Source organism: Neovison vison, chromosome X (genome assembly GCF_020171115.1).
Source record: "Neovison vison isolate M4711 chromosome X, ASM_NN_V1, whole genome shotgun sequence".
Lineage (NCBI taxonomy): Eukaryota > Metazoa > Chordata > Mammalia > Carnivora > Mustelidae > Neogale > Neogale vison.
The window spans coordinates 34,945,438-34,970,260 of NC_058105.1; the positions used below are offsets into that span (position 1 = coordinate 34,945,438).

Below are 24,823 nucleotides of genomic sequence, written 5' to 3' on the forward strand. Positions count from 1 at the left end.
CAGAACACTTATGAAAGAAATTGAGGAAGATACAAAGAGATGGAAAATCATTCCATGCTCAGAGATTGGAAGAATAAATATTGTTAAAATGTTTATGCTGCCCAGAGCAATCTAAACATTCAATGCAATCCCTATTAAAATACCATCAACATTTTTTACAGAGCTGGAAAAAACAATCCTAAAATTTGCATGTATTTAAATGCACATGTATTTAATCTGAAATTCTTAATGGGTTTAGTCTACTATTTTTAAAATAGTTTTGTAGATTAAAAAAGTTCAGTCTACTTATTTTTTTGTTTTTTTTGTTTTGTTTTGTTTTATTTTTTTTCTATAAGAAGTTTTTTTTTTCAATTTTTTATTTTTTATAAACATATATTTTTATCCCCAGGGGTACAGGTCTGTGAATCGCCAGGTTTACACACTTCACAGCACTCACCAAAGTTTAGTCTACTTATTTTTATTATCATTACGGACATTTTGTGCATTACTTATTTTTTGTGTTTATTTAAAGATTTTATTTATTTACTTTACTTTATCACTTTATTTTATTTATTAATAGAGAGAGAGAGAGAGCAAGAGCAGGGGAGAAGGAAAGGGGGAAAGGGAAAAGCAGACTCCTTGCTGGATGGGGAGCTTGACATGGGGCTCAAACCCAGAACTCCAGGACCATGACATGAGCTGAAGGCTAACACTTAACTGAGTCACTATGCTTATACACTGTCTTATGTTTAATCTTTATTCATTTTATTTTCTGTCCATGTTGAAAGATACGATTTTTTATTATTATAGACATTCAAATTTTAATATGCATCCTTACCTTTAAAACAAAATATAAATTGACATACTTTTCCTCCCAAAGAAGACAGAAGTCTTAGAAAATCTTAACTCACTTCGAATTACCTCTTTCATACCTACACAAATATCCAACTTTATCACTGTTTAGACTCTAGAATTTTCTCTTTATTATTAAGCCCAAATACACATACTCATACATACATAAGTTATATTTAAATACCAATAATTAATCAAATATATTTACATTTTAAGTTAATATCTGTTCTCACTCTTAACTTCCCTAACTTTATGTTAATTTTATTTCTTTAGTATCATTCATTACTTAGTATTTAATTTACTCTTTTAGTATTTATTTATTCTAAATATATATATGAATAAATATATATACAGACACACAGACACCAAAGAAAGATTTGTATATATATAGGGAGAGAGAAAAACAAGAAATCAACTTTCCAGATTATCTAATAAAATACTTTACATGTCTTTTTTCTTACCTCATATCTGATTTTTTTCCATAGTTTATTTTCTTTTTCTGTTTTTTTCATTAGTTATTTCTTGGAGGATATTAAACACACTTGTATTAAAATCTCCAGATTATTCTATTTTAGTTTCACCTGATATGAAATTATCCTCTGCTGATTTTTATCTACCTAATATTTGTCGTCTTTTTAAGCCTCGGTCTTCTGACTAATCTTGTAATAACTCTCTCCATTTCTTGCCATCTCTCCTACTTTCTTCCTGCCTTGTGGCCTTGGAGTTGCCTCTACCTGGTACCCCTACCCCAGGACTCTACATGGAGTTCTACTGATCTAGGGACCAATCCAGCAGGTATTTTAGCTTATCCACTGATCATGAATTCATATCCATGTATACCTATTTATCTAGGAACTGAACATCATATAAGCATTATAACTCCTGGCAGCATTCAGAAGTAACTTACCTTAACTTCCACTCCTGAATAGGGATAACCTTCCTTGGGCTGTGGTTGTAGGCAGTGGGCTTGGCTCTAGACTTGTATTTTGGGTAGAGGATTTTTACCCTACTTCAATTTACAAGAGATGATCTCTCAGCTACTTCTGTCTTCATCTGGACCTGAAGACTAGCAATTAAGCACATTCAGTCTTGCTTCTCACTCTGTATATTTCTTTTCTATTCCTGGTCCATAAAGATGTTTATCTTATTTATGGTATCATTTTCTTATATTTTTTATTATATTTTGTTTTTCATTGTTAGGTTTTTGGAGCCAACAGAAAATCTCTTGATCAAAAGTACCAGTCTTAAGACACTTGCTATTCAGTGTCATTTAAAGATTTATATTTTTGATACATCAGAGATTAATTTATTGGATTTATCCAGTTACCAACCCTTTGTCATAGGAAAATACATGTACCTCACAGTTCTTTTTAGCATCTTGATGTGTTTCTTCTGTGAGGGGTCATAAAGAACCGCGAACAGTATATAGGATCTCAAACTCTGGAAAAAAAATCAAAGGGGAATAATTAAGATGCTGAAGGAGTTTAACGATTAGGCTAGTGAGAGTGAAGGATCTACCCACTTAAAACTGCAAGAAACCAAAAATTCTTAAGTATTTTAGATGGCATTAGCAGGTCCTAATTCAAAGTTTCTGCTTTCTGATGATGAATTCTGAAACTGATTCTTTATATATTCCTATTCAATATTTCCTGCTGACATGTTACCTTGGCTAAGACAGATGTACTTTTTGTGCTTCATTTTCTGTTTATAGAATACTAAGTTATTAATTATGAGATCTATAATATTACCTTGAACAGTACCTAATAAAAGTGGTTATAAAATCCAATCACCCATGAATGTTGGTTTAGATCACCAGTGGCAACACTATAACATAGTACCAGAAATGCATGGGAAAATGCTTGCCACTACAAAGTAAATAGATTTCCATTTTATGTATATATAATAACAAAATCAAATTTATTCAAATAAATAGAATTTAAGAAGTCTACCTTTATAGATGAACAGATACTCATAGAGTCATTTCAAGCTGAATTTCAATGCAAACTACTCAATTCATCAATGATCAACATTAAAACCAGCAAATACTACATTAATAGTATATAAAAAAATCTCATAACTCACCATTTTAAGTCCAGTCATACAAGAATGCTAGGAGGGGCAGAAAAATTTATGTGACTTAGCCATTCTTTCAACACAAAGTTATTGAGCACATATTATTTGGAAGACAATGGAAACTAGCTTCTATTGGACAAAAAAATTATTAAGATGTTGGGCGCCTGGGTGGCTCAGTGGGTTAAGCCGCTGCCTTCGGCTCAGGTCATGATCTCAGGGTCCTGGGATCAAGTCCCGCATCGGGCTCTCTGCTCAGCGGGGAGCCTGCTTCCTCCTCTCTCTCTCTGCCTGTCTCTCTGCCTACTTGTGATCTCTCTCTGTCAAATAAATAAATAAAATCCTTTAAAGAAAAAAAATTATTAAGATGTCTTCAATCAATAAAATGTCTATATATTAATATAGATGAGGCATTATGATAGGGATTGTTAATTTCTTCCAAATATAGTTTAATACCTATCTTATTTAGTAACAAAACCCTAATTTTTAGCTGGGCATCTCATCCCCCAGAATCAAAACTGCATTTCTGAGCCTCCTTTGAAACAAATGTGCTCATGTTGAGTTTTGGCCAATGACACATACTAAATGTCTTCAGACCCATTCAGGGAATAAATGTAAATAAATGGAACATGCCCCTCTTTATTTCTCCTTTATTCTTGCTTGCTGGAATGCAGATATGATGCCTAGAACTAAAGCAACTGGACTAAGTGATACAGTAGAAGACTCAGGCTAAGGTTGTTGGACAATAATATTCAATGATGCCATTTTTATTATGTGATAGAAAAACAATAGATCTGAACTATCTTTCTCTAAACCACTTTTATTCGTGAAAAATAGGATCATATGTTGTTTAAGCCACTATAATTTCGAGTTTTCTGTCTTGTTCAGGCAACCCCAATTCTAAATGAAACTAATATGTAAACAAGTATACAGTGAAGTGCCATTAGTTCAGTAACAGAGGAATAAACTTCCATGGCATGTTCAAAAAGGAAAGATTTGGGGTACTACGGACTACTCCTCTTCCCGGGTATTATGAAGTTCCCATATATTCTAACAATTTTGAGCCTAAAATAAAAAATAATCAATTATACAAAGAAACAAGATACCATAAATGAAACCACCATGAGAAATATATCCAGAAATATCTTAAATATTAACAGCAGAAACATGAGAAAATAACTGTCTACAATATTTAAAAGAAATAAAATAAAGAATTAAAACATGAGGTAAATCACAAAAGTTGATAAAGACCAACAGATTCAAATAGTCAAATAAAATGTCTTAGAAATAAAGGTATAAAAGAAAAATTTTAAATTATGTACGTGAATCTCAATTTCAATTAATGGCACAGCACTTCAGTCATACTGATTATCCAAAGACAGAAATTATAATAATTAATTAATTGCTAATTAATTTATTATGGACAAAAACAAACAAATCTACAAAGCTGTTGGAGAACACAGTAGAGAGCAACAGAAAGGAAGCAGAAACTGAAGTCAACTACTAAAAAATAGGAAATACACTTAGTGATATCTGGATCTTTGCACCACTTTGATTAAGAGCACTTCCTGAATCAAGTAGCATGTTGTAGCTGAAAACTTCATTCTTACTGTCTTGAGATGTTAAAGAGTTTAGTGATGGCAAAACAGTTGGAAAATTAAGATGACAAATCCTGGAAAGAAAAGAGATGCAGAGCAGTGAGCCCCAAAAATGATACATGAACCCAGCTCAAAACATGGATAACCACCAAAGGACATATATGCAGAGAAGTTTTCAAGAGTTCTGGCCAAAAGGTCTTAAAAACAAACAAACCAAATGGAATTTAATCTGGTAGCCACCACAGGAGAGACAGACTTAGAGGTTTGGTCCCAGCCAAGAAGAGAACTATTTGTAGAACAAAAATAGGGCCTCTTCTGAGGAACATGACTGTGTCCATGACTTTACAATGTATAACCTACTATGCCCACCATAAATTTTTATTTACAAGACATACAACAAAGGAGAAAATATGAAATACCATAAAAAATTCAGTAAAACCAACCACAAGATGATAAAGATGTTGAAATTAGTAGACAAGGATTATAACAATTAGCATATGTTCTGGCATTTAAAGGAAATTATTTCCATGATATATGAAGAGATGAGGATTATGGGCAGAAAATAAAATCATAAAAATGAATCAAATGGGAATTTATAACTGAATAGTTAAAATGAAGATTTTCCCAGATGAACTTAGCAGCAGATTAGAGAGAGCAAAAGAAAAAGTCAAAACTTGAAGATACAGCAACAGAAATTACATAGCCTGAAAAATACAGAGGAGAAATGAAGAGAGCCTCAGTGACTTGTATAATAATATTAAACAACTTAATATATGTGTTCAATATAACAATATAACAATCTCTATATATGTAGCCCCATAAGGGGAGGAGAAGGAAATAGGGACAGATAAAATATTTGAAAACATTTCCAAGAAAGAAAACTTGCATGTCATATAGAAAATATACAGATCAACTTGGAGATTTTGAAAGTTCAATGCAGATATATACAAAGAAAAGATCATACTCAAAATGTTTTAAACAGAGAGATCTTAAAGTATACAGAAAATGACCCATTATATATAGAAAAAAATACAAACAATTGAATTCTCAGAAGATACTGTAGAAGTCAATGAAAATGTAATAACATCCAGGTTGTCTTTCTAGTGCTGGAAAAAAACAGCTGCAAAACTGAATCCTATGTCCAGTGATAATATCTTTGAGAAACAAAGGAGAAATAAATATATTTTCAAGTAAATGAAAATTGATTTTGTCACAAGGAGGCATAAACTATAAAAATACTAAAGGAAGTTTTATATGCTTGTGGCAAATGATATCAGATGGAAATATGAATCTATAGAAAGAAACTGATACCAGATAGAAATGTGAATCTATAGAAAAAAATGAGGAGCACTACAAATTATAAATATAAATATAGATGTCTGCATGAAAAGACACGAAGAAACTTTAAATGCATAGTACTGAGTGAAAAAAGTTAGTCTAAAAAGGCTACAAACTGTATGATTCCAACTGTAAGATATTCTGGAAAAGGCAAACTATGTACACAGTAAAAACATCATAGACTGCCAGGTATTAGGAGGGTGGGAATGAATATATAGACAATAGGGAGGGGATTTGTAGAACAGTGAAACTATTCTATGTGATATTGTGATGATGGGTAGATGTCATTATACATTTGTCAAAAGCTATAGAATGTACAACATCAAGAATAAACCCTAATCTAAAGTAGGACTTTGGGTGATAATGATGTAGTCAATATAGGTTCATCAATTGTAAAAAATGTATCACTGTGATGCAGGATGTTAATGTTAGGAAAGACTGCATGTGTGGGGGTAAAGATAAATGAAAACTCTCCATACTTCTCATTCTTCTAAGAATCTAAAACTACTCTAAAATATCATGTCTATTAAAGGACATTTGAACCTTAGAGAAATGAAAACGTATGTACTTATAAAAACTTGAACATCAATTTTTATAATAGCATTATTCATAGCAGCCAAAAAGTTAAAGCCACCCAAAATAACCATCAACAAACAAATAGACGAACAAAATTTGAAATCCATTCAATGGAATATTATTCAGCTTTTAAAATAAAGGAAGCACTGATAAATGCTACATCATGAATGAAACTGTCCTCCATGCTATTTGTTATGCTCCACAAATAAGTGAAACCATATGATAATTGACTCTCTCTGCTTGACTTATTTCACTCAGCACAATCTCTTCCAGTCCTGTCCATGTTGCTACAAAAGTTGGGTATTCATCCTTTCTGATGGAGGCATAATACTCCACAGTGCATATGGACCACATCTTCCTTATCCATTCGTCCATTGAAGGGCATCTGGGTTCTTTCCACAGTTTGGCTACCGTGGCCATTGCTGCTATAAATATTGGGGTACAGATGGTTCTTCTTTTCACTACATCTGTATCTTTGGGGTCAATACCCAGTAGTTCAATTTCAGGGTCATAGGGAAGCTTTATTTTTAATTTCTTGAGGAATCTCCACTCTGTTCTCCAAAGTGGCTGCACCAACTTGCATTCCCACCAACAGTGTAAGAGGGTTCCTCTTTCTCCACATCCTCTCCAACACATGTTGTTTCCTGTCTTGCTAATTTTGGCCATTCTAACTGGTGTAAGGTGGTATCTCAATGTGGTTTTAATTTGAATCTCCCTGATGACTAGTGATGATGAACACTTTTTCATGTGTCTGATAGCCATTTGTATATCTTCATTGGAGAAGTGTCTGTTTATATCTTCTGCCCATTTTTTGATATGATTGTCTGTTTTGTGAGTGTTGAGTTTGAGGAGTTCTTGATAGATCCTGGATATCAACCTTTTGTCTGTACTGTCATTTGCAAATATCTTCTCCCATTCCGTGGATTGCCTCTTTGTAATCATGCCAAAGATGGTCTTACCAAATTGTATGTTTTACACTTCCCTTGGTACACTGTTGGAATTTAATAAAAGTTGGTATGTGATAATGAGCAGCATCACTCCCTAAAGATTGAAAACAAAAATTCCCAACCATCTCCATGTATAAAGACAGTAGAAACATGAATCAATTCCGTTCTTCTATGAGATATCATATAGGGAAAATTTAATGTTGTATATTACCATGGACTGTCATGCTAATAGCTAAAGCACTATTGCATTTCCATGTAAATGTCCACATTCTATATTAAAGAACAGCTAGTGGAATGCTGAAATGCTTTGTCCCTGAAAGAAGGTGAAATACTGATGGTATACTATGTTTCCTAACTGCCGATAGGATAAAACAATTTCCTTAGTTCAACATTCAAGCATTTCTAGAACTCAATTCTGACGTTCCAGCCACTCTCCAATATCTTATCCTTCATGAAATTCTTCCTCCATCTCAAACACTGACACACAACATATCCTATATGCAGTCTCTTCCATTTGTACTGTTCATTCCAAATTGAAAAACAACATCTTCCCTCTTAATTACTAAAAGTTTACCCATCCTTCATTTCTCTCATGTAGTAAGTGTTCAATACATGTTTCCTAACTAATTCTCTAGAATGTTCTCCCAAATTTTAAAGTAGAGGAAATAAAACCTTAAGAACCTCACTTAAATACCACTGTCCTTAACCCAATTATCAATGCGAGGTGACATAGTTTTCTTTAAAGACAAATAAGCAAGTTATGGTTCCAATCCACTTTCAAATACTACCTAGTGTATATTTTCAAACTACTTTAAATGGTTTAGGGTGGAACCTGCGCCTGGGTGGTCCAGTCGGTTAAGCATTTTACTCTTGGTTCTGGCTCAGGTTTTGATCTCAGGTTCATGAGATAGAGTGCTGCATCAGACTTTGTGCTCAGCACAGAGTTTGCTTAAGACTCTCTCCCTCCTCCTCTTCCATATCTCCCGCTGACTCCCTCTCTTTTTTCTTGCTCTCTCAAATAAATAAATAAATCTTTAAAAAGAAAAAGAAATGGTTTAGGGTAGAGCCCTATACTACAGTATAAAACCTATTAGAGATTTTTCTCATTTTTTTTTATTTCCTCATGAAAACCACTGCAGTAGAGGCCACCTTCTACCTTCTCTGTGAATAGCAAATATGAGATGAATTCTCTGTGAAGAAAATTAGTAGTGGAGCCTTGGTGTTTAAAAACAATGTGAGTTGCTATTGAATTATGCATCAGTGTCTTTAAAAACTGTATACAATTTCAGTGTTCCAACTTATTCATAAATTCACCTGGAGGAGAACAAAGCAAAAAGGACAAACTACTTGAGAAATTCAATCACTGTGCTATAGATATTTTTGTTAATTGTTCCATTGAATGATTTGGCATACACATTTTCCAAAGTGACATTTCAAGATTTTACTACATTCTAAACTTTCTGACATCATCCATTTTAAAAGAGGGAATTTGGGTAAATTGGAAGGGGAGGTGAACCATGAGAGACTATGGACTCTGAAAAACAATCTGAGGGGTTTGAAGTGACGGGGGGGGTGGGAGGTTGGGGTACCAGGTGGTGGGTATTATAGAGGGCACGGATTGCATGGAGCACTGGGTGTGGTGAAAAAATAATGAATACTGTTTTTCTGAAAATAAATAAATTGAAAAAAAAGAGAAAATATTTATTGTTTGATAATAAAACCTATTTTTTTTCCATCAACTTGGACATAACTGGATCTGTTTCTTTCTGGAAGTTTACAACCTTAACATCATACCGATTTCCATAGAGCTTCCCTATCCCACGTGAAAGACAAAATTATCAGCAAAACTAAAAGGAAGAGAGAGTTAGTGGTTGCTTCCACTTTGTCTCCCTTTCCATTTAGTGTGCATCTTCTCTCCCAAACCAAAATTCTCTCTCTTTCAGAAATTCTGCCCAGAAAACTCTTAAATCTATTCTGGCTGTACCAAGTTTTATGTAAGAAAAAAAAACACAGTTACAAAGTTGGACACATAAATACCTGATACATACTTGTTGATAGGCATTGCATTACAATTACAATGCCAAGCACCTGGATATACATGTCACCTAGGTTTTTGTAACCATGAATATCCTAAGCACATAATGATCTGTCCGAGTAAAATATTTGCAGTTTGCTTTTCCTTCACTGTGTACAGATAGCAATGTGTACTGCATTGCAGAATAATATCTGTAGCCTGAAATCCAGCCTGTGGTCAGTGGAAATGTCAACCTTTTATTTAATGAACCCCAAGCAGAGCGTCAGCTCACTGAAATAGGAAGAGAGATAATGCAACTTTAAGGCTTCATTTGAATTTCATAAAAGAGAAGAAAATCACCACCTCTATGCTTCTTACCATGAAGCATTCAATGGAGAATTGCAACTCCAGTTTTCGCCACCAACATATCCTAATCTGGGTGTTGTAGTACCTTTATGAAGAAAGACAGTAGAGCAAGGTTTGATGGGCTTTTCCTGGTTGTTCATTATTCTATTTAATGTCATCATGAAAAGAAACCCCACAACAATGACTCCTCATACCATTTATCTCTTTAGCATCATCATAGACATTAAGAATGCTTTTCTTTGGGAGAAAGAAATCCATAGGTGATGAAAGACTTCTAATACTGAGAGCTAGGTTAATTCACTTGATTGCCAATTGATAATACAATGGATACTCTTTTATCTTCTCCAGAATGGAAAGAACTGCTATCATACCCACGAATAAGTGTGCAAAACAGTGTCAGTGTGAACAGCCAAGTACACAGTAGTTCTCATGGTAAGAGGAAGCCCAGTAGAGAGACATGGGATTTCTACTAGGGGTTGAATACTGATAAGAAAATCATCATGAACTACCAGAACTGGAGCATTTATTCTTACTAGTGGAGATTGGAAAAGACCATATGTTTGGAAGTTCATTATATCAATTTAATATCTCACCACAAGTGATAGGGATTACCTCTTTTATTCAAGATGTCTACTCATCACAAAAAACTATTTCAGTAAATGTCATCTTCCCATCCTTAGTCTTTCTCAAAGGTTACAGGAAAAGTACCCTGAGAGATAACCTGTAGGAGTCATGTTTGGCACAACTAAAACTTTAGTAACTCACCTAATTAGCATCATATCTCAATTCATTATAATGTCAGCAAGTGATTATGTTATGTTTGGTATACTATTCTGTCTTTCTTGAAGCACTTTTTTACCATGGCCATGGTCATCATCTCAATATTTATCTAGGCTTCACCTACACTTGCAATGAGCTAGAGCTGAGGGTTAGAAACCAAAAGAGTATGGATGGGGGTCATGGCAAGTTGGTGCCCTCTCCCCTTGAGCAGTATAAAATTGGGTGCTTCAGGTCAGTTATAGACTGTGGTGAAAGTGGTTTTGAGGGCTCATTTGCTTGTACATAGAAAAAGTAGTGTAACCTTACCACACTGCATACATTGCTGGTTACTCATCAGCTCTGTCAGCATCAGAAAAAGAAATGGAACTGAGTTAGAATTGTTCAACCACTCTAGGGAGATGCCAGTGTACACATCTGCATTTCTTCCTAGCTAGGACTGAACAAATAGGCCATTTGCTGCCTGAGGAAGGTAAAATGAAGACAGATCTACTCTTTCTCCTACCCTCCCTTTTCTCATTTCCTCTCCATTCAAGTAGGGAATATGTTTTGACTTGCAGAGAAATAAGCAGGGTGTTTAAACTGTGTCCTCAGGCTACATGGCAAAGAGACAGAGTATAATTGAAGCAGGTGTAGTGTTAGGGGAATGGGTGGGGAGGAAATCTATTCAATCCCAGAACAGTATTCTATGTTGGGGAGGGGAAGGGCAACAGATAATAGCTTCAGCATAGCAGCCAGTCCCCAAGTTAAAAGCATACACCACTGAGAAATAAAGAGATATACTATAAAACTGTTCTTGGTCACTCTGAACTTTGCCAGCCCTTGAATATCTTGCCAGGGCAGTGGGGGTGCTCAAGTCGTGTCAAATACATACTCTTGTACAGGAGTGTTGGATACATTGCAGAGGGAGGTAGATAAAAGAGAAGAATAGCAGCTGAGCAAAGACTGTGAAAGTGGCCTTTGTACCCTTGCACTTAGCTGTTGAGTTTGGAGAAGGCCTGGGGAAAAAACCATCAAACAGAAATCTCTTACTATGGTTCTCAGAAGAGGAAACAAGCTAGTTCTGAGAATATTCCTATGGCGGGGGGACGCTAAAGCATGTTAAGTGAACTTCAGACATATACATATGCCCATAAATCCTGCTCAAAGTTGTGACTAACCCTACAATATCACAAATACATTTTCCCAGCCTATTGAGCCCCTGCTTCTCATCACCCATGAACAGAAAAAATCTCTAATGTTATGAAATCATATATAAATATTTAGAACAGTGTAAGAGTTATTTGGTATTGTTGATAGATCCTCACAAAAAGGGTCCCATTATCTTACTTTGTGGTTTACCAATATGTAAATCCCCAAATTTCTGAGATTTACAGCAGAAGAAGAAACTATTTCTAAGACACTATTTCTCTAGTAGTGTCAAGGTCGATCTAAATAAAACCTCACTCAAAAAGCTAATTTTACCTAGTGTGGCACAGGCTTTAAACAACTCCATGTTTTCTCATAAGCTTCTCCATTAGAGTAGATAATGACACAGATATTGAAAGGATTTGTTATCAAACACTGTGGGAGGGAACTGATTTTCTTTTTCTTTTTTTTTTAAGTGGGGGAGGAGGGCAGAAAGGAAGAGAATATTAAGCAGGCTCCATGCCCAGCGCAGAACCTGACATGAGGCTCCATCTCACAACCCTGAGATCAAGACCTGAGCAGAAATCAAGAGTCAGACACAACTGACTGAGCCACCCAGGCACCCCTGATTTTCTTATACATATCAGGCAGCTGGTCACCAGTGTAGTAGCTCTCTCGAAGGTCTGATGTTAAGAATTCTGCAATATTTCAGTTCATTACACAGTTGTAGCTCAGCTGGAAAGGCACAGATATTCCCTTTAATATCTGACATTAAAGGGAAGGGTTAGTATAATTTGTTGTGTGGGTACATGGGAAAGACAATAATTTGGAGGAAGGAAACATATGTAGGTAGTAATAACTTTAAAATAATTTCTGTAAATGACAATAAATTATGAATAGTCTTTTTTTTAAATTTTTTTTTAAGATTTTTATTTATTTATTTGACAGACAGAGATCACAAGTAGGCAGAGAGGCAGGCAGAGAGAGAAGAGGAAGTGGGCTCCCTGCAGGGCAGAGAGCCTGATGTGGGGCTCGATCCCAGGACCGTGGGGTCATGACCTGAGCTGAAGGCAGAGGCTTTAACCCACTGAGCCACCCAGGCGCCCCATGAATAGTCTTAAAAGTAGCATTAGCATTTACCATGAACTAGTCAATCCTAGGAAATCTTAGATTCCCCTTTTCTGTATCTTTTCTTTTTTTAAATTATTTTTTATTATGTTAGTCACCATACAGTACGCCATTAGTTTTTGATGTAGTGTTCCAAGAGTCATTGTTATAACACCCAGCGTATCTTTTCTACCTCAGTAACATCGTTCCACCTCTGGAACCACCTACAGTGTTTATTGCTGAACCATTCCATTTAGAATTTATCCTGAGGTAATGGAAAGTGCAGTGGACCCTGAAGCAGGAAGTTCTGGTCTAGCCTTTCCCGCCAACTAGCCATGGGATGTTTGAGCAAGCATATCCACAGCTCTGTCCTCTGTTTCTTACCATGGGAAATGAAAAGTCTGGATTAGATACATCACTGATATCCCTTCTACTACCTAAATCCTATGGCTTCCAAATATTGTTCTCAAACTGCTTCAGTGTATCAAATAATCTCAAGTTTGAAAGAGATCTAAATAGTTTAGCCCACATACTCATTCAATATTTGAGACACTACAATATAACATTGGTTCTAAATGGCCATTTAGCCTCTTCAGAAATACTTCAGTGTTTAGAAACAATCTTCCATGGTGGCTCATTGCAATATTTCAGACTATTACAAAGTTCTTAAAACACATAGAAAATCAGTATTTCTGTTCAATTAAAGACACCATGTGTAGCATTAATAAACAGATAGCTGATTAGAAAAAGAACCTAAAACTAAAGATGAATTAGCATCCACTATATGGTAAACTGTTAAATATCAATAAGAAAACTATAGAAATTATGATAGAAAACTGAACAAACTATTCAGATAGCAGGTTTACTGATGAAGAAACCCAAATAATAACAAATACTTGAAGCAAAGTGGAATTTGAGCTCTCAGTTTACATTGATTACACTGAACAGTTATAGTAGTGAATAATCTGCCACATGTTGGCAGGGATATGAGGTTAGATCAGGCCTCTGGACGGCCCAAGGGATGAATGAAATCCTTGTCCAAGACTGAAGATCCCACAAAAATGTTTTTGCATTTTTGATGCGTAACCAAAAAAAGGAACAAGAAACATATATAACAAAGACTCTATGTGGTCAGTAAAATCTGAAATATTTATTATCTGGCCTTTTGTGAATAAAGGTTGCTGACCCGTGAACATCAAGATCTCTCACCCCCTGTTTGTAGAAGGAGCCATTCTAGAGAACAGTATGGAATTATTCATCAAACTAAGTGTACACACACTGTGTAATCCAGAATATACATTCTCACAGAAGTACAAAAATATATGTGTCTAAGGCAAAATCATTTATGGCAGCAAAGAGATGGACATGATTGGGATATTCATCACTGGAGTATTTGACAAGGCAAAATGTGGTGGATGCACATTATGGAGATTATGTTGCATTTAGGAATGACAAAATAGATATATATGCAGCAAATTAAATAGAACTTTAAAAACATCTCAAGTGAAAAAGGAAAATAAATAGAATGAGATCTATATAACAATACCATTTATGTAAACTAAAAATGCACACACACAAAACAACAAAACACATTTTACAAAAGACATAAACATTAAGAGATTAGAACAATTGCCTGAGGGAATGAGAAATGGAAATAAATACAAACAAACAAGTATGGACCTTGCAAGTAACAATATCAGTGTGCCATCAACCAAAAAGTACGATTAACTCAACCCTCCACAACAGAGATGCAGTAAGGAAAAAAAAAAGTTCTTAAAATAAGATGAATTCTTTCAAGTAACACCTACCTACTTTTTGGTCCCAAAAAGTAAATCCTCTATTATGTAAAATTAGTACAATCTTTCTTCCACACATATCAATGACAACTCCACTTCTCAGGCTCTCTTTCTTCTATATACACAGTTGTAGAATCTGGATGAATTTTCTTAGTATGACAACAAGGAATGAACTTATTATTCCATGTATAGGCTAACCATCATGTAGTAGAATGAAACTATTGATTTCATTCCAAGCACTATATTTCTCTCAGAGAGGCCTAACTTGGAATTAGGGGCAAAAATCTTGCATTCTAACTCTTCCCCACCATGAGTCACACTGAACATTGTTTTAGACATACACCAGTAACTTTGTAAATGCACACTGATTGATTGTACATAAGCATATACCTCTCCAGTGTAGAAAACTAAATAAAAAATCATCATAGGCTTAGTTTCCTGTACTAATATGTCCTGGACATACAGCTAACAAAACAAATCTATCATAATCTCAAGTGATAAATTTCAACAGTGGAGAAGTTAAATTTCCTATAAGGACTTGGATAAGTTCAAAACTTTAGTCAATAAACTGTATATTAATGGGGTCGTGTGTGCAGTGTGCATTATTTGAACATAGACTGAATCAAATATTGGGTTGGGATCTTGATATAGTATTAGTGAATATCATGCCTATATGGATGAATATATATATGGTTCATTCACTTTTTTTGGTTGTAGAAATAGCTGTGTTGTTCTGATTGCTCAATGATCCATCATTTCTTTGACTGCTAACTTCAAATCCATCTAAAACAGCATCTTCAACTAGATGGATAATCATAGAACTGAGTCTATACACAGATTAACAAAACCTTTAAAAATCACCTTACTCTTTAAAGTTAATGAAGTATCTGTGTCAAAGAATGATATCTCTGAAGGTTATGACTTTCTAATTATGTGTTTCCAATGGCCATAAAAAAAGTCAAGCAAGAACAAATGTTGGCAAGGATGTGCAGAAATGGGAACCTTTGTGTACTCTTGGTGGGATCTATATGTTGGTACAGCCACTGGAAAACGGTATGGAAGATTCCCCCCCAAATTAAAAATAGAACTAATGGATGACCCAGCAGTTCCACTTTTGGAAATATGTCCAAAAGAAAAAAAACACTAACTTGAAAACCTATCTATACCCCCATGTTCATAGCAGCCAATACATGGAAATCACCTACTACTCCATTGGTGGATTAATGGATAAAAAAGTTGTAGTAAATAGATATACACACACACACACACACATACACATGCTCATATATATATATATATATATATATATATATACACATACACACACTATATATAATGTCTATATGTATATATAAATATATAATGTATATAATGTGCATGTGTGTGTGTGTGTGTACATGTATTCAGCCATACAAAATGAAGAGTTCCTACCATTTGTGACAACATGGATGGTCTTTGAAGGCACTGTGCTAACTGAAACAAATTAGACAGTGAAAGACAAATACTACACAATTTCATTTATATGTGGTATCTAAAACCAAAACCAAAACACCCAAATTCATAGTAAAAGAGATCTGATTTGGGGTTACCAGAGGTGGAAGGCAGAGCAAGGAATTAGAGGAAGGAAGCCAAAAAGTACAAACTTCTAGCTATAAGATAAATAAGTACTAGGGATATAACGTACAACATGAGGATCATAGTTAACACTGGTGTATGATATATACCAAAGCTGTTAAGAGAGTTAATCCTAAATGTTCTCATCACAAAGAGATTTTTTTCTTTTCATTATATCTATATGAGATGATGGATATTAGGTAAACATAATGATGTGGTAATTATTTCACATAATTTAATATATGTAAATCAAACCACCATGTAATATGCCATAAACTTATACAGTAACACATAGTAATTATTTCTCAATAAAACTAGAAAAAATATATGAATATTTTTAGTAAACTTGGAAATAGGTGAAGTGAATTAAGAGGTACAAACTTCCAGTTATAAAATAAGTCATGGGGATGTAACACACAGCATAGGGAATATAGTTAATAATACTGCAAAAACTTTGTATGGTGATTGATGGTAACTACATTTATCATGCAGATCATTTGCTAATGTATAAAAACATATCAAATCATTATGATGTATACCTGAAACTAATAGGATATTATATGTCAATTGTACTTCAGTATAAAGAATTGTTTTTCTAAATTAGACCAAAACTTTTGCTGTGAATGCTTAATTAAAACAAGCATATAAGATTTTAAAAACTGGAAAAAAATAATTGAATGAATATTTTTAAGAAAGTTAAATGAAGAAGTAGAGAACTCAAAGAATATTCAAAGCTTTATTATATTTGTTTAGAGACTTTTTAAAAAGATTTTATTTATTAGAGAGAGACCATGCACACTTGGTGGGAGAGGGGCTGAGAGAGAGAGAGAAGCAGACTACTTCTGAGCAGGGACCTTCTCCTCTCTCCCCGGGATCATGACCTGAGCCACCCAAGTACCCTAGAGACATTATTTTTATTCTCACCAATGCATCTCACAGAAAAATGCTTTACCTCTTTCTAATCCAAAACACACTGAAAAATATAAACTTTCACTGTCTCTCTCCAAAATTCAAAATATACTTATGAGATCTAGCATATATTTTTCAGGCTATGAAGGTGAATGTACCATGGCTTTCTGCTGTGTATCTTCATGGAAACTTTCCATCACAGAAACCAAACATGTTTGGATAAGGTTCATTTGCATATCTGCAAGTCAACAGGATAACAAAGAGCTTCCACAATAAAAGGAAAAATACCAAAGTATAACAGAAACACATGCAACTCTCCAAACTTCAAAAGTCCCATGAGCATCTGGAGATAATCCATCTTGCTGTCTCTTAATTGCCAGTAGGTTTATCACAACTTCCACAGTTTAATTTTTAAGCAGGCTGAACTGTAAAGCATTGTTATAATTAGCTCACTAAAGTGTGTAAGGAAAAATGGAGAATTATAATTCATTTTCACTCAGGAAGACAGGAAATCAGGAAAGGGACTCATTCACTTTTCTCAGATACTTTTTGGGCATAGGTAGAAATGAAGAAACTGATGACATTCGCATCTGATGATAAAATACGGTTACACATCTTTTATGCAATTTCTCTAATACATAATTCCTATAGAGGAAAAAAGAAGTTAACTTGTGGAAGTTTATCTGTTTTTGTTTGGGTTTGAATTATGAGACTGACTACATGCAAAACTGTGATAAGCTTTAGTGTTAATAGAAATTTGATCTGAATGCCGATAAGCCTAGAATTAGATATCTCAGAATACTTACTAGGCAAGGACTCATTGGGAAATATACTTTTACTTTTTCCTTCCCAATATGTTCATCAAATCCATAGGTCTTAATTTTATTTGTGGTATATTCAGTATTTATGAATTTACAGAATGGCCTACAGAATAATTTTTGCTACAGTGGTTGGTTGCCTACTAACTATCCACTTCTCCTTTTTTTTCTTGCAAAAACTCTATTTCATGTGTCTACTCCTGCCCCACATGACTCAAGGGCTAAGGATCCTATTCTCAGCCCCAGGCAAAAATCTTGATCAGTCTATACCAATTATTGTGGCCCTATTCTCACTGCCAGTATTTGGGTTAATGGTAATCATGTAAATTGTGGCCAGTGAGACATGAGTGAACATTTGTTGGTGGCTTCTGAGAAGTATTTCCTCATTCCTCAGAAGATGACACCAATGACATGACTAATGCAAGTCATCATTAGGATTAAAGTAGATAATGAGTTCAGAAAACTAAAGAAATATAGTAGAAATACTTACGTATCTATTTAAAATTTATTTGTTCTAGGCTCTTAAAAATACCACTTATAAAAATTCGCAATTCTTCTGTCTTGTTTATCTAAGTTCTCAAGGATAATTAATAATAGGGTCTTCATTTTAAATTTCATCTGCATTTTATTATTTTTAAGATTTTATTTAATTTGACAGAGATCACAAGCAGGCAGAGAGGCAGGCAGAGAGAAAGAGAGAGAGGGAAGCAGGCTCCCTGCTGAGCAGAGAGCCTGATGGGGGGCTAGATCCTGTATTGATAGTCCTGTATTGACAGGACTCGATCCCAGGACCCTGAAATCATGACCTGAGCCGAAGGCAGAGGCTTAAAGCACTGAGGCACCCAGGTGCTCTCCATCTGCATTTTAAATGTAAACTAATGGTTAAAAATAATGGACTAAATTTAAAATTTCCCACTTGAAACTCCTAAGTAATGCTGATAATATTATAATAACAAATAGTGACAATAATAACTTTTGACATTTTTTCTTCAGGTACTTTGGCCAAACACTGTTTTAAGTACTTTACATGTACTAATTTCGATAATATAAGTGCTTTTAGTATCCTTATTTTTCAACAAAATAAATAAATAAATGAATGAAAAGAAACAGACTCAGACAAGTAAATTACCTATGATTTCTCAGTTGGTAACATGGCACCACAAAAATTCAAACCTAGAGAGGGGCACCCGGGTGGCAAAGTCGGTTAAATGCCTGACTCTTGATTTTGGCTCAGTTGTGATCTCAAGGTCCTGAGATCAAACTCCATGTCAGGCTCCGGGCTCATCATGGAATGGAGTCTGCTCAAGACTGTTTTTCCCTCTGCCTTTGCCCCTCCCCCACCTCTCTCTCTGATAAATAAATGAATCTTTAAAAAACTTCAAACAGAGAGAGATCAGCTTTAGAACCTTGGCCCTTAAACACTATGGGGAATAAAAAAAATCATAAACCCACGAGGACAAAGGTAACAGGAGAGGAGACAAAATTGATGAATTGGTGGAAAAAATGATGAATTGATGGAAAAATGAATAGAGGAGTGTTGACTGAACAAAGCTGAGAGGAATCAATGTCTACATAACAACAGAAGGGGGTATTAGTGAGAAGCAAATTAATATAATCCATGGAAATTGGGAAAGGGAGCTTGAGACACATCAAAAGATACATGGAGGAGGTGTAGAACAGAAAAAAAGAATTATTTGAAGCATGTATAAGAATTAGTTCGATTTCAAGGGCCCCTTCTTTACCTTAGTAAGTGACTAGGTATCTGTTTTTGGAAAAATTAAAGAAAGGCTCCAGAGTGTGATATCAAGCAAAGTGGTAGGCAGAAGAAAGAGCTTTTTAAAAACAGTAGGATTAAATTAAAGTTTTCACATTTTCTGGCTCTCCAGGCAAGAGATTACATAATTCATCTCTGATGAACCAGTGTCTCCCCAGAGGGGGCAACCTCATACACTAATACACACAAATTGGGAGTTACAGCCCTCCAAAACCCATGTTTCTGTATAGTCACTCTATATAAAGACCACCAGTTAACTGACAAAAGAACAAAGGGTTTTCTTTCTTTTTTTTAAATTATATACATGTTTTTCTCTGTACTTTATTTTAAATACATTAATTTTTAAATGATGCTCATCTTTTTTTCATCTGGTGGTAAAATATTAGTGCAACTTTTTATTAAAAAAAAAAAAGGTTTACCACAGATATAAATGAATTTTCCCAATTGGAAACGGTCCTTCAGTTGCCATTAAATGAAACTTCTCAACCTAACTTAAGTTACCAAGAAAAAGAATTGGTAGTTGCCATTATAAGCAAAAACGTAAACTACTACAGCATCACCTACATTGCTCCTTAGAACACAAACTTTGAAAGAACCAGAGACACTTTATAGAAGTTTTGTTGGTTTTGAAAAGGCACATGGGTGTGGTTTTTTTGTTTTTTACATTCTAGAAATTTTGCCACCACCACTCTGTTCCTGTTGCAGAGATGACATCCATGACTATCAGTAAAGACAAGAAGGTTGTTCAAATGAAAGAAAGCCAGAAGCCAAAATTTTAACTGCAAAGTAACAATGTACTTCTCTTCAGGCAGCCTTGTGTTTCCTATATGTTCAATTTTCTAACATGCATTAGAATACATAAACTTGTATTCTAATGATTTTACGTTTGATTTTACAACATGGAAAAAATCTGAGAAAAGACGTGACCTGGGAAAGAGAGAAGGGAGAACGCTTATCACAATGAAAATAGATACATTCATACCCAACTATATACTAAGAATATAATCCACTTAAGTTTCCAGAAATAATACTTCTCAAACCTTCCCATTCACTTATGGGAAAGATATCTCCTCTGTGGCATTAAGTGGGGGGAAATCTGTTTCAACAGAAACAGTTCACAACAGGAAAGACTTTAACTTTGGTCCACTTGTCTGTTAGCCCAAGGACAGTCACACTGCCCATCATCAGTTCAAAAACCCAACACATAAATTTACAAATATATTCATTTGCTATTTCATTCTAAAACAGACATAGGTATTCTGTTCTCATTCCCTTCCCTTTCAGCTTGGGAATCCACTGTTGATTTGGTCTCTAAACCATCAGCATCTTCGCGATCTTCCCTGGTAGCCTCAGTACAATCTGCTTGGGTGGGCTCTCTCTCCTCCTGGTTCATGACTTCAGGGGTCACTTGTTCCAAGTCGGCTTCTAGAAGTTCAGTCTGTACTTCTACTGGCATCTGATTTACCTGCTCGACGTGCAACTCCTCCACGTGTACTTCAGTACCTTCTTCAGTCTGAATTTGACCCACTTCTAGATAACTCACCTGGACCTGCTCTGGAAGATCACTCATATGTGAATCATGCACTTGGCTGTCCTGGAGCAGATCAGGATGGACCTGTTCCACAATCATTTGTGCTGAATCCACCTGAAGCTGAAGCAATGGTAACACATGCACCTTCCCAACTTGTTCTAAAATAGCCATTGACGTCACAGGTTCAGTCTGCACATGTGTTTCTACTGAAAGAACTTCTTCAGTTACTAGACACTCTGAAATATTGTGAGTATCACTGAGATGCCTCCTGAATTCATTTCCTTGCATAAACCACAAGTCACATAAAGAACAGTGGTTGGGTTTATCTCCAGTGTGTATTACCAAATGATCTTTAAACTGGTCCCAGCTGTTAAACACACTGTTACAGACCTCACATTCATAAAGCTTCTTTCTTCCCTTTTTTGCCCGTACTCCGGTCTGGCATGCAGTCAGATGACATTTGAGGGTGCTATTTCTGGCAAATCGTTCATGACAATTTGGACATTCAAAAGGTTTTTCACCTGTATGTTTTCGAAGATGCTCTTTAAAATGTCCAAAGTGATCAAACTGTTTCCCACAGTATTGACATATGTGAATTTTTTTCCCAGTTCTTTGCTTCTTACTGACTCTGCCTTCTTGGAGGTGGTAAGAGTTGAGGTGCTGTTTCCATGCACTCTCCCGAAGATACCTTTTATTGCATATTTCACACTTGAAACTCTCAGTGGAGTGTAATTTCATGTGTTCCTTAAAATGGTAAAACAATTTAAATGAACGGTTACATTTCTCACATTGGAACAAGTCCTTCACATGTGACAGCTGAAGTTCCACAATTTCAATACCTTCTACCTGTTTGCTTGTGGGGTCAGATGCACAACCATCTTCTTTTATCTGCCCTTTTCTATCATCTTGCTGGTACTTGCTGGTAATATCTGCCAACAGTGCCAGGGAGGAATCATCAGAGGACCCTGTGCTCTGAATGTACTTTATGGATTGCTTGGCAGAAGCCACTTCCTCCAACGTTCCGATGCCTTCATCTTCCACTTCAATTGTGCCTTCGACAATCTCCACCTCAATTTCGACAGGTTCTGATTCTGCAGAGGGCAATGACTCAGTGATAACATTTGAAGTTTCTGCAATCTTTCTTTTTTTTGCCTCACTTTTTCCTGTGGTATTTTCCTCTAGTGGAACGGAGTTTTTTTTGTTCCGGACTTCAAGGGCTTTGATAGCTTCTAGCATTTGTAGGAACTCTGCTGCTTTCCATACATCATTGGCTTCTTCTTCTCCTTGTATCATTAATTTTGCTGTGTATGTGAACTCAATTAAATGACGGAAGGCCATTTTACTAACACCTTCTATCTCCACCAAAGTTTCCCGAGTAAATTCCTGAAAGAAATTGTAGAAGAACTTACTGCAAGCAGCCAAAACAGCCTTGTGGGCCTTAAAATGATGTCCGTCAACAATGAGGGTGATGTCAGTAAACCGATCCTGCTCTCGCTGTTCATTCAATCGGTCCAGAATCATTTTATGATGTTCCGGGAACTCCTGAAGGCATTCCATCTTCTCTTCAGCCTCCATGGCGGTTGGGTTGCTGTTGACGTGCTGCGTCACACGCTGGGCTCCAGCTGACGTGAGATGCCGACTAAGCGACTAAGCGTCAACCAAGCAGCGACCACTGAGGAAATGGGCCCCACCCCCACCCGCACGACTAGTAGCAGGCGGAGTCAATGGGGGGAGGGGGGAGGGGAAAGAGGGAGAGGAGGGAGGGGAGAGAGGGGGGAGGAGGGGGGAGAGGAGAGAGGGGGAGGAGGGGAAGGAGGGGGGGAGAGGAGAGAAGGGGAGGAAGGGGGGGAGGAGGGGGGAGGGGAAAGGGGGAGAGGAGAATGGGGGGGGAGCCGCTGCTAACGCTAGCTTGTGATCCCCCCTTTCTCCTCTTGGGCAGTCAGAGCTGCTTCTTCCTCGCTTTCCCATCTTGGGGTGAAACTCAGCCCACGCTGTTCCCTAGCTCCCTTGCCCTCCATTTCCTCACCAGTGCCCAGATGCTGCCTCTGCTGGGTCTGGCTGTGCGCTCGCTCTGAGACCCGGACAGCCGCCAACAAAGGGTTTTCAAATCACTTTTTGTTTTCACTCTTAAATATAAATTGACAGCTCTTATTTCACTCTTAAATATTAAGAGTGAAGAGCTAAGGACGACTATCTATTTGTGGAAATCTGCAATATAAAACACAGGTCAAAATGAACAAACAGAAAAGGGGAACAAGTTGATACTATAAGATAAAATGTTTCAATCCTCTAATACCTTAGAATATTCAGCATCCATAGAAACAAAACAAAACTGGGTGCTATATCATAAAAAGGAATAAGAAAAAAATCTTGGAAATTAAGTCAAAGTTGAGGATATATATAGACTGTACATCCTTTCCTGATTAAAACTCTTCATAATATAAGGATACAGGGAACATACCACAATATCATAAAAGCCATCTATGAAAAACCCACAGCATATATCATTATAAAAAGGGTAAATCTGAGAGCTTTTCCCTTAAGGTCAATAACATGACAGGGATGCCCACTCTCACCACTTTTGTTCAACATATTACTAGAAGTCCTAGCATTAGCAATCAGACAACAAAAAGAAATAAAATGTATTCAAATTGGCAAAGAAGAAGTCATACTTTCTCTCTTCACAGATGGCAGTATACTTGATGTGGAAAACACAAAAGAATATACTCCCAAATTTCTAGAACTCATACAGCAATTCAGCAATGTGGCAGGATGCAAAATCTGCACAGAAATCAGCTGCATTTCTATACACTAACAATGTAACTGAAGAAAGAAAAAGGAATTGACTCCATTTACAATAGCACCCAAAACCATAAGACACCGAGGAATAAACCTTACCAAAGAGGTAAAGGAGCTATACTCTAGAAACTACAGGAGCCTTATAAAAGAAATTGAGGAAGATACAAAGAGATGGAAAAACATTCCATAATCGTAGATTGGAAGAATAAACATTGTTAAAATGTTTATGTTGCTCAAAGCAATCTACACTTTCAATGCAATCTCTATTAAAATACCATTGACATTTTTCACAGAGCTGGAACAAATAATCCTAAAATTTCTATGGAACCAGAAAAGACCCTGAATCACCAGGGGATTGTTAGAAAAGAAAACCAAAGTTGGGGGAATCACAATGCCTGACTCCAAGCTATATTACAAAGCTGTGATCATCAAGACAGCATCACATTGGCACAAAAACAAACACATAGATCAATGGAACAGAATAAAGAACCTGGAAATTGACCCTCAACTCTATGGTCAATTAATCTTTGACAAATCAGGAAAGAATACCAAATGAAAAAAGACAGTCTTTTCCATAAATAGTGCTGGGAAAACTGGACAGCCACATGCAGGAGAATGAAACTGAACCATTCTCTTATATCATACACAAAGATAAACTCAAGATAAATGAAAGACCTAAATGTGCGACAGGAATCCATCAAAATCCTAGTGGAGAACATAGGCAGTAACCTCTTCAACATCAGCCACAGCAACCTCTTTCAAGACCTGTCTCTAAAGGGAAACAAAAGCAAAAATGAACTTTTGGGACTTCATCAACATAAAAAACTTTT

The 24,823-nt window shown here is 35.9% G+C and overlaps 1 protein-coding gene across 1 annotated transcript; it reads right to left on the bottom strand.

The window, feature by feature from the left end:
* Nucleotides 1-20,897: 20,897 nt before the first annotated feature.
* Nucleotides 20,898-22,769, bottom strand: LOC122896855 (zinc finger protein 131-like). Its single transcript, XM_044234941.1, has 2 exons — nt 22,041-22,769; nt 20,898-21,938 (listed from the first exon to the last, which is right to left on the bottom strand). The coding sequence occupies exons 1-2, from the start codon at nt 22,767-22,769 to the stop codon at nt 20,898-20,900; spliced, it is 1,770 nt and encodes a 589-aa protein (XP_044090876.1).
* Between the last annotated feature and the right edge of the window lie 2,054 nt (nt 22,770-24,823).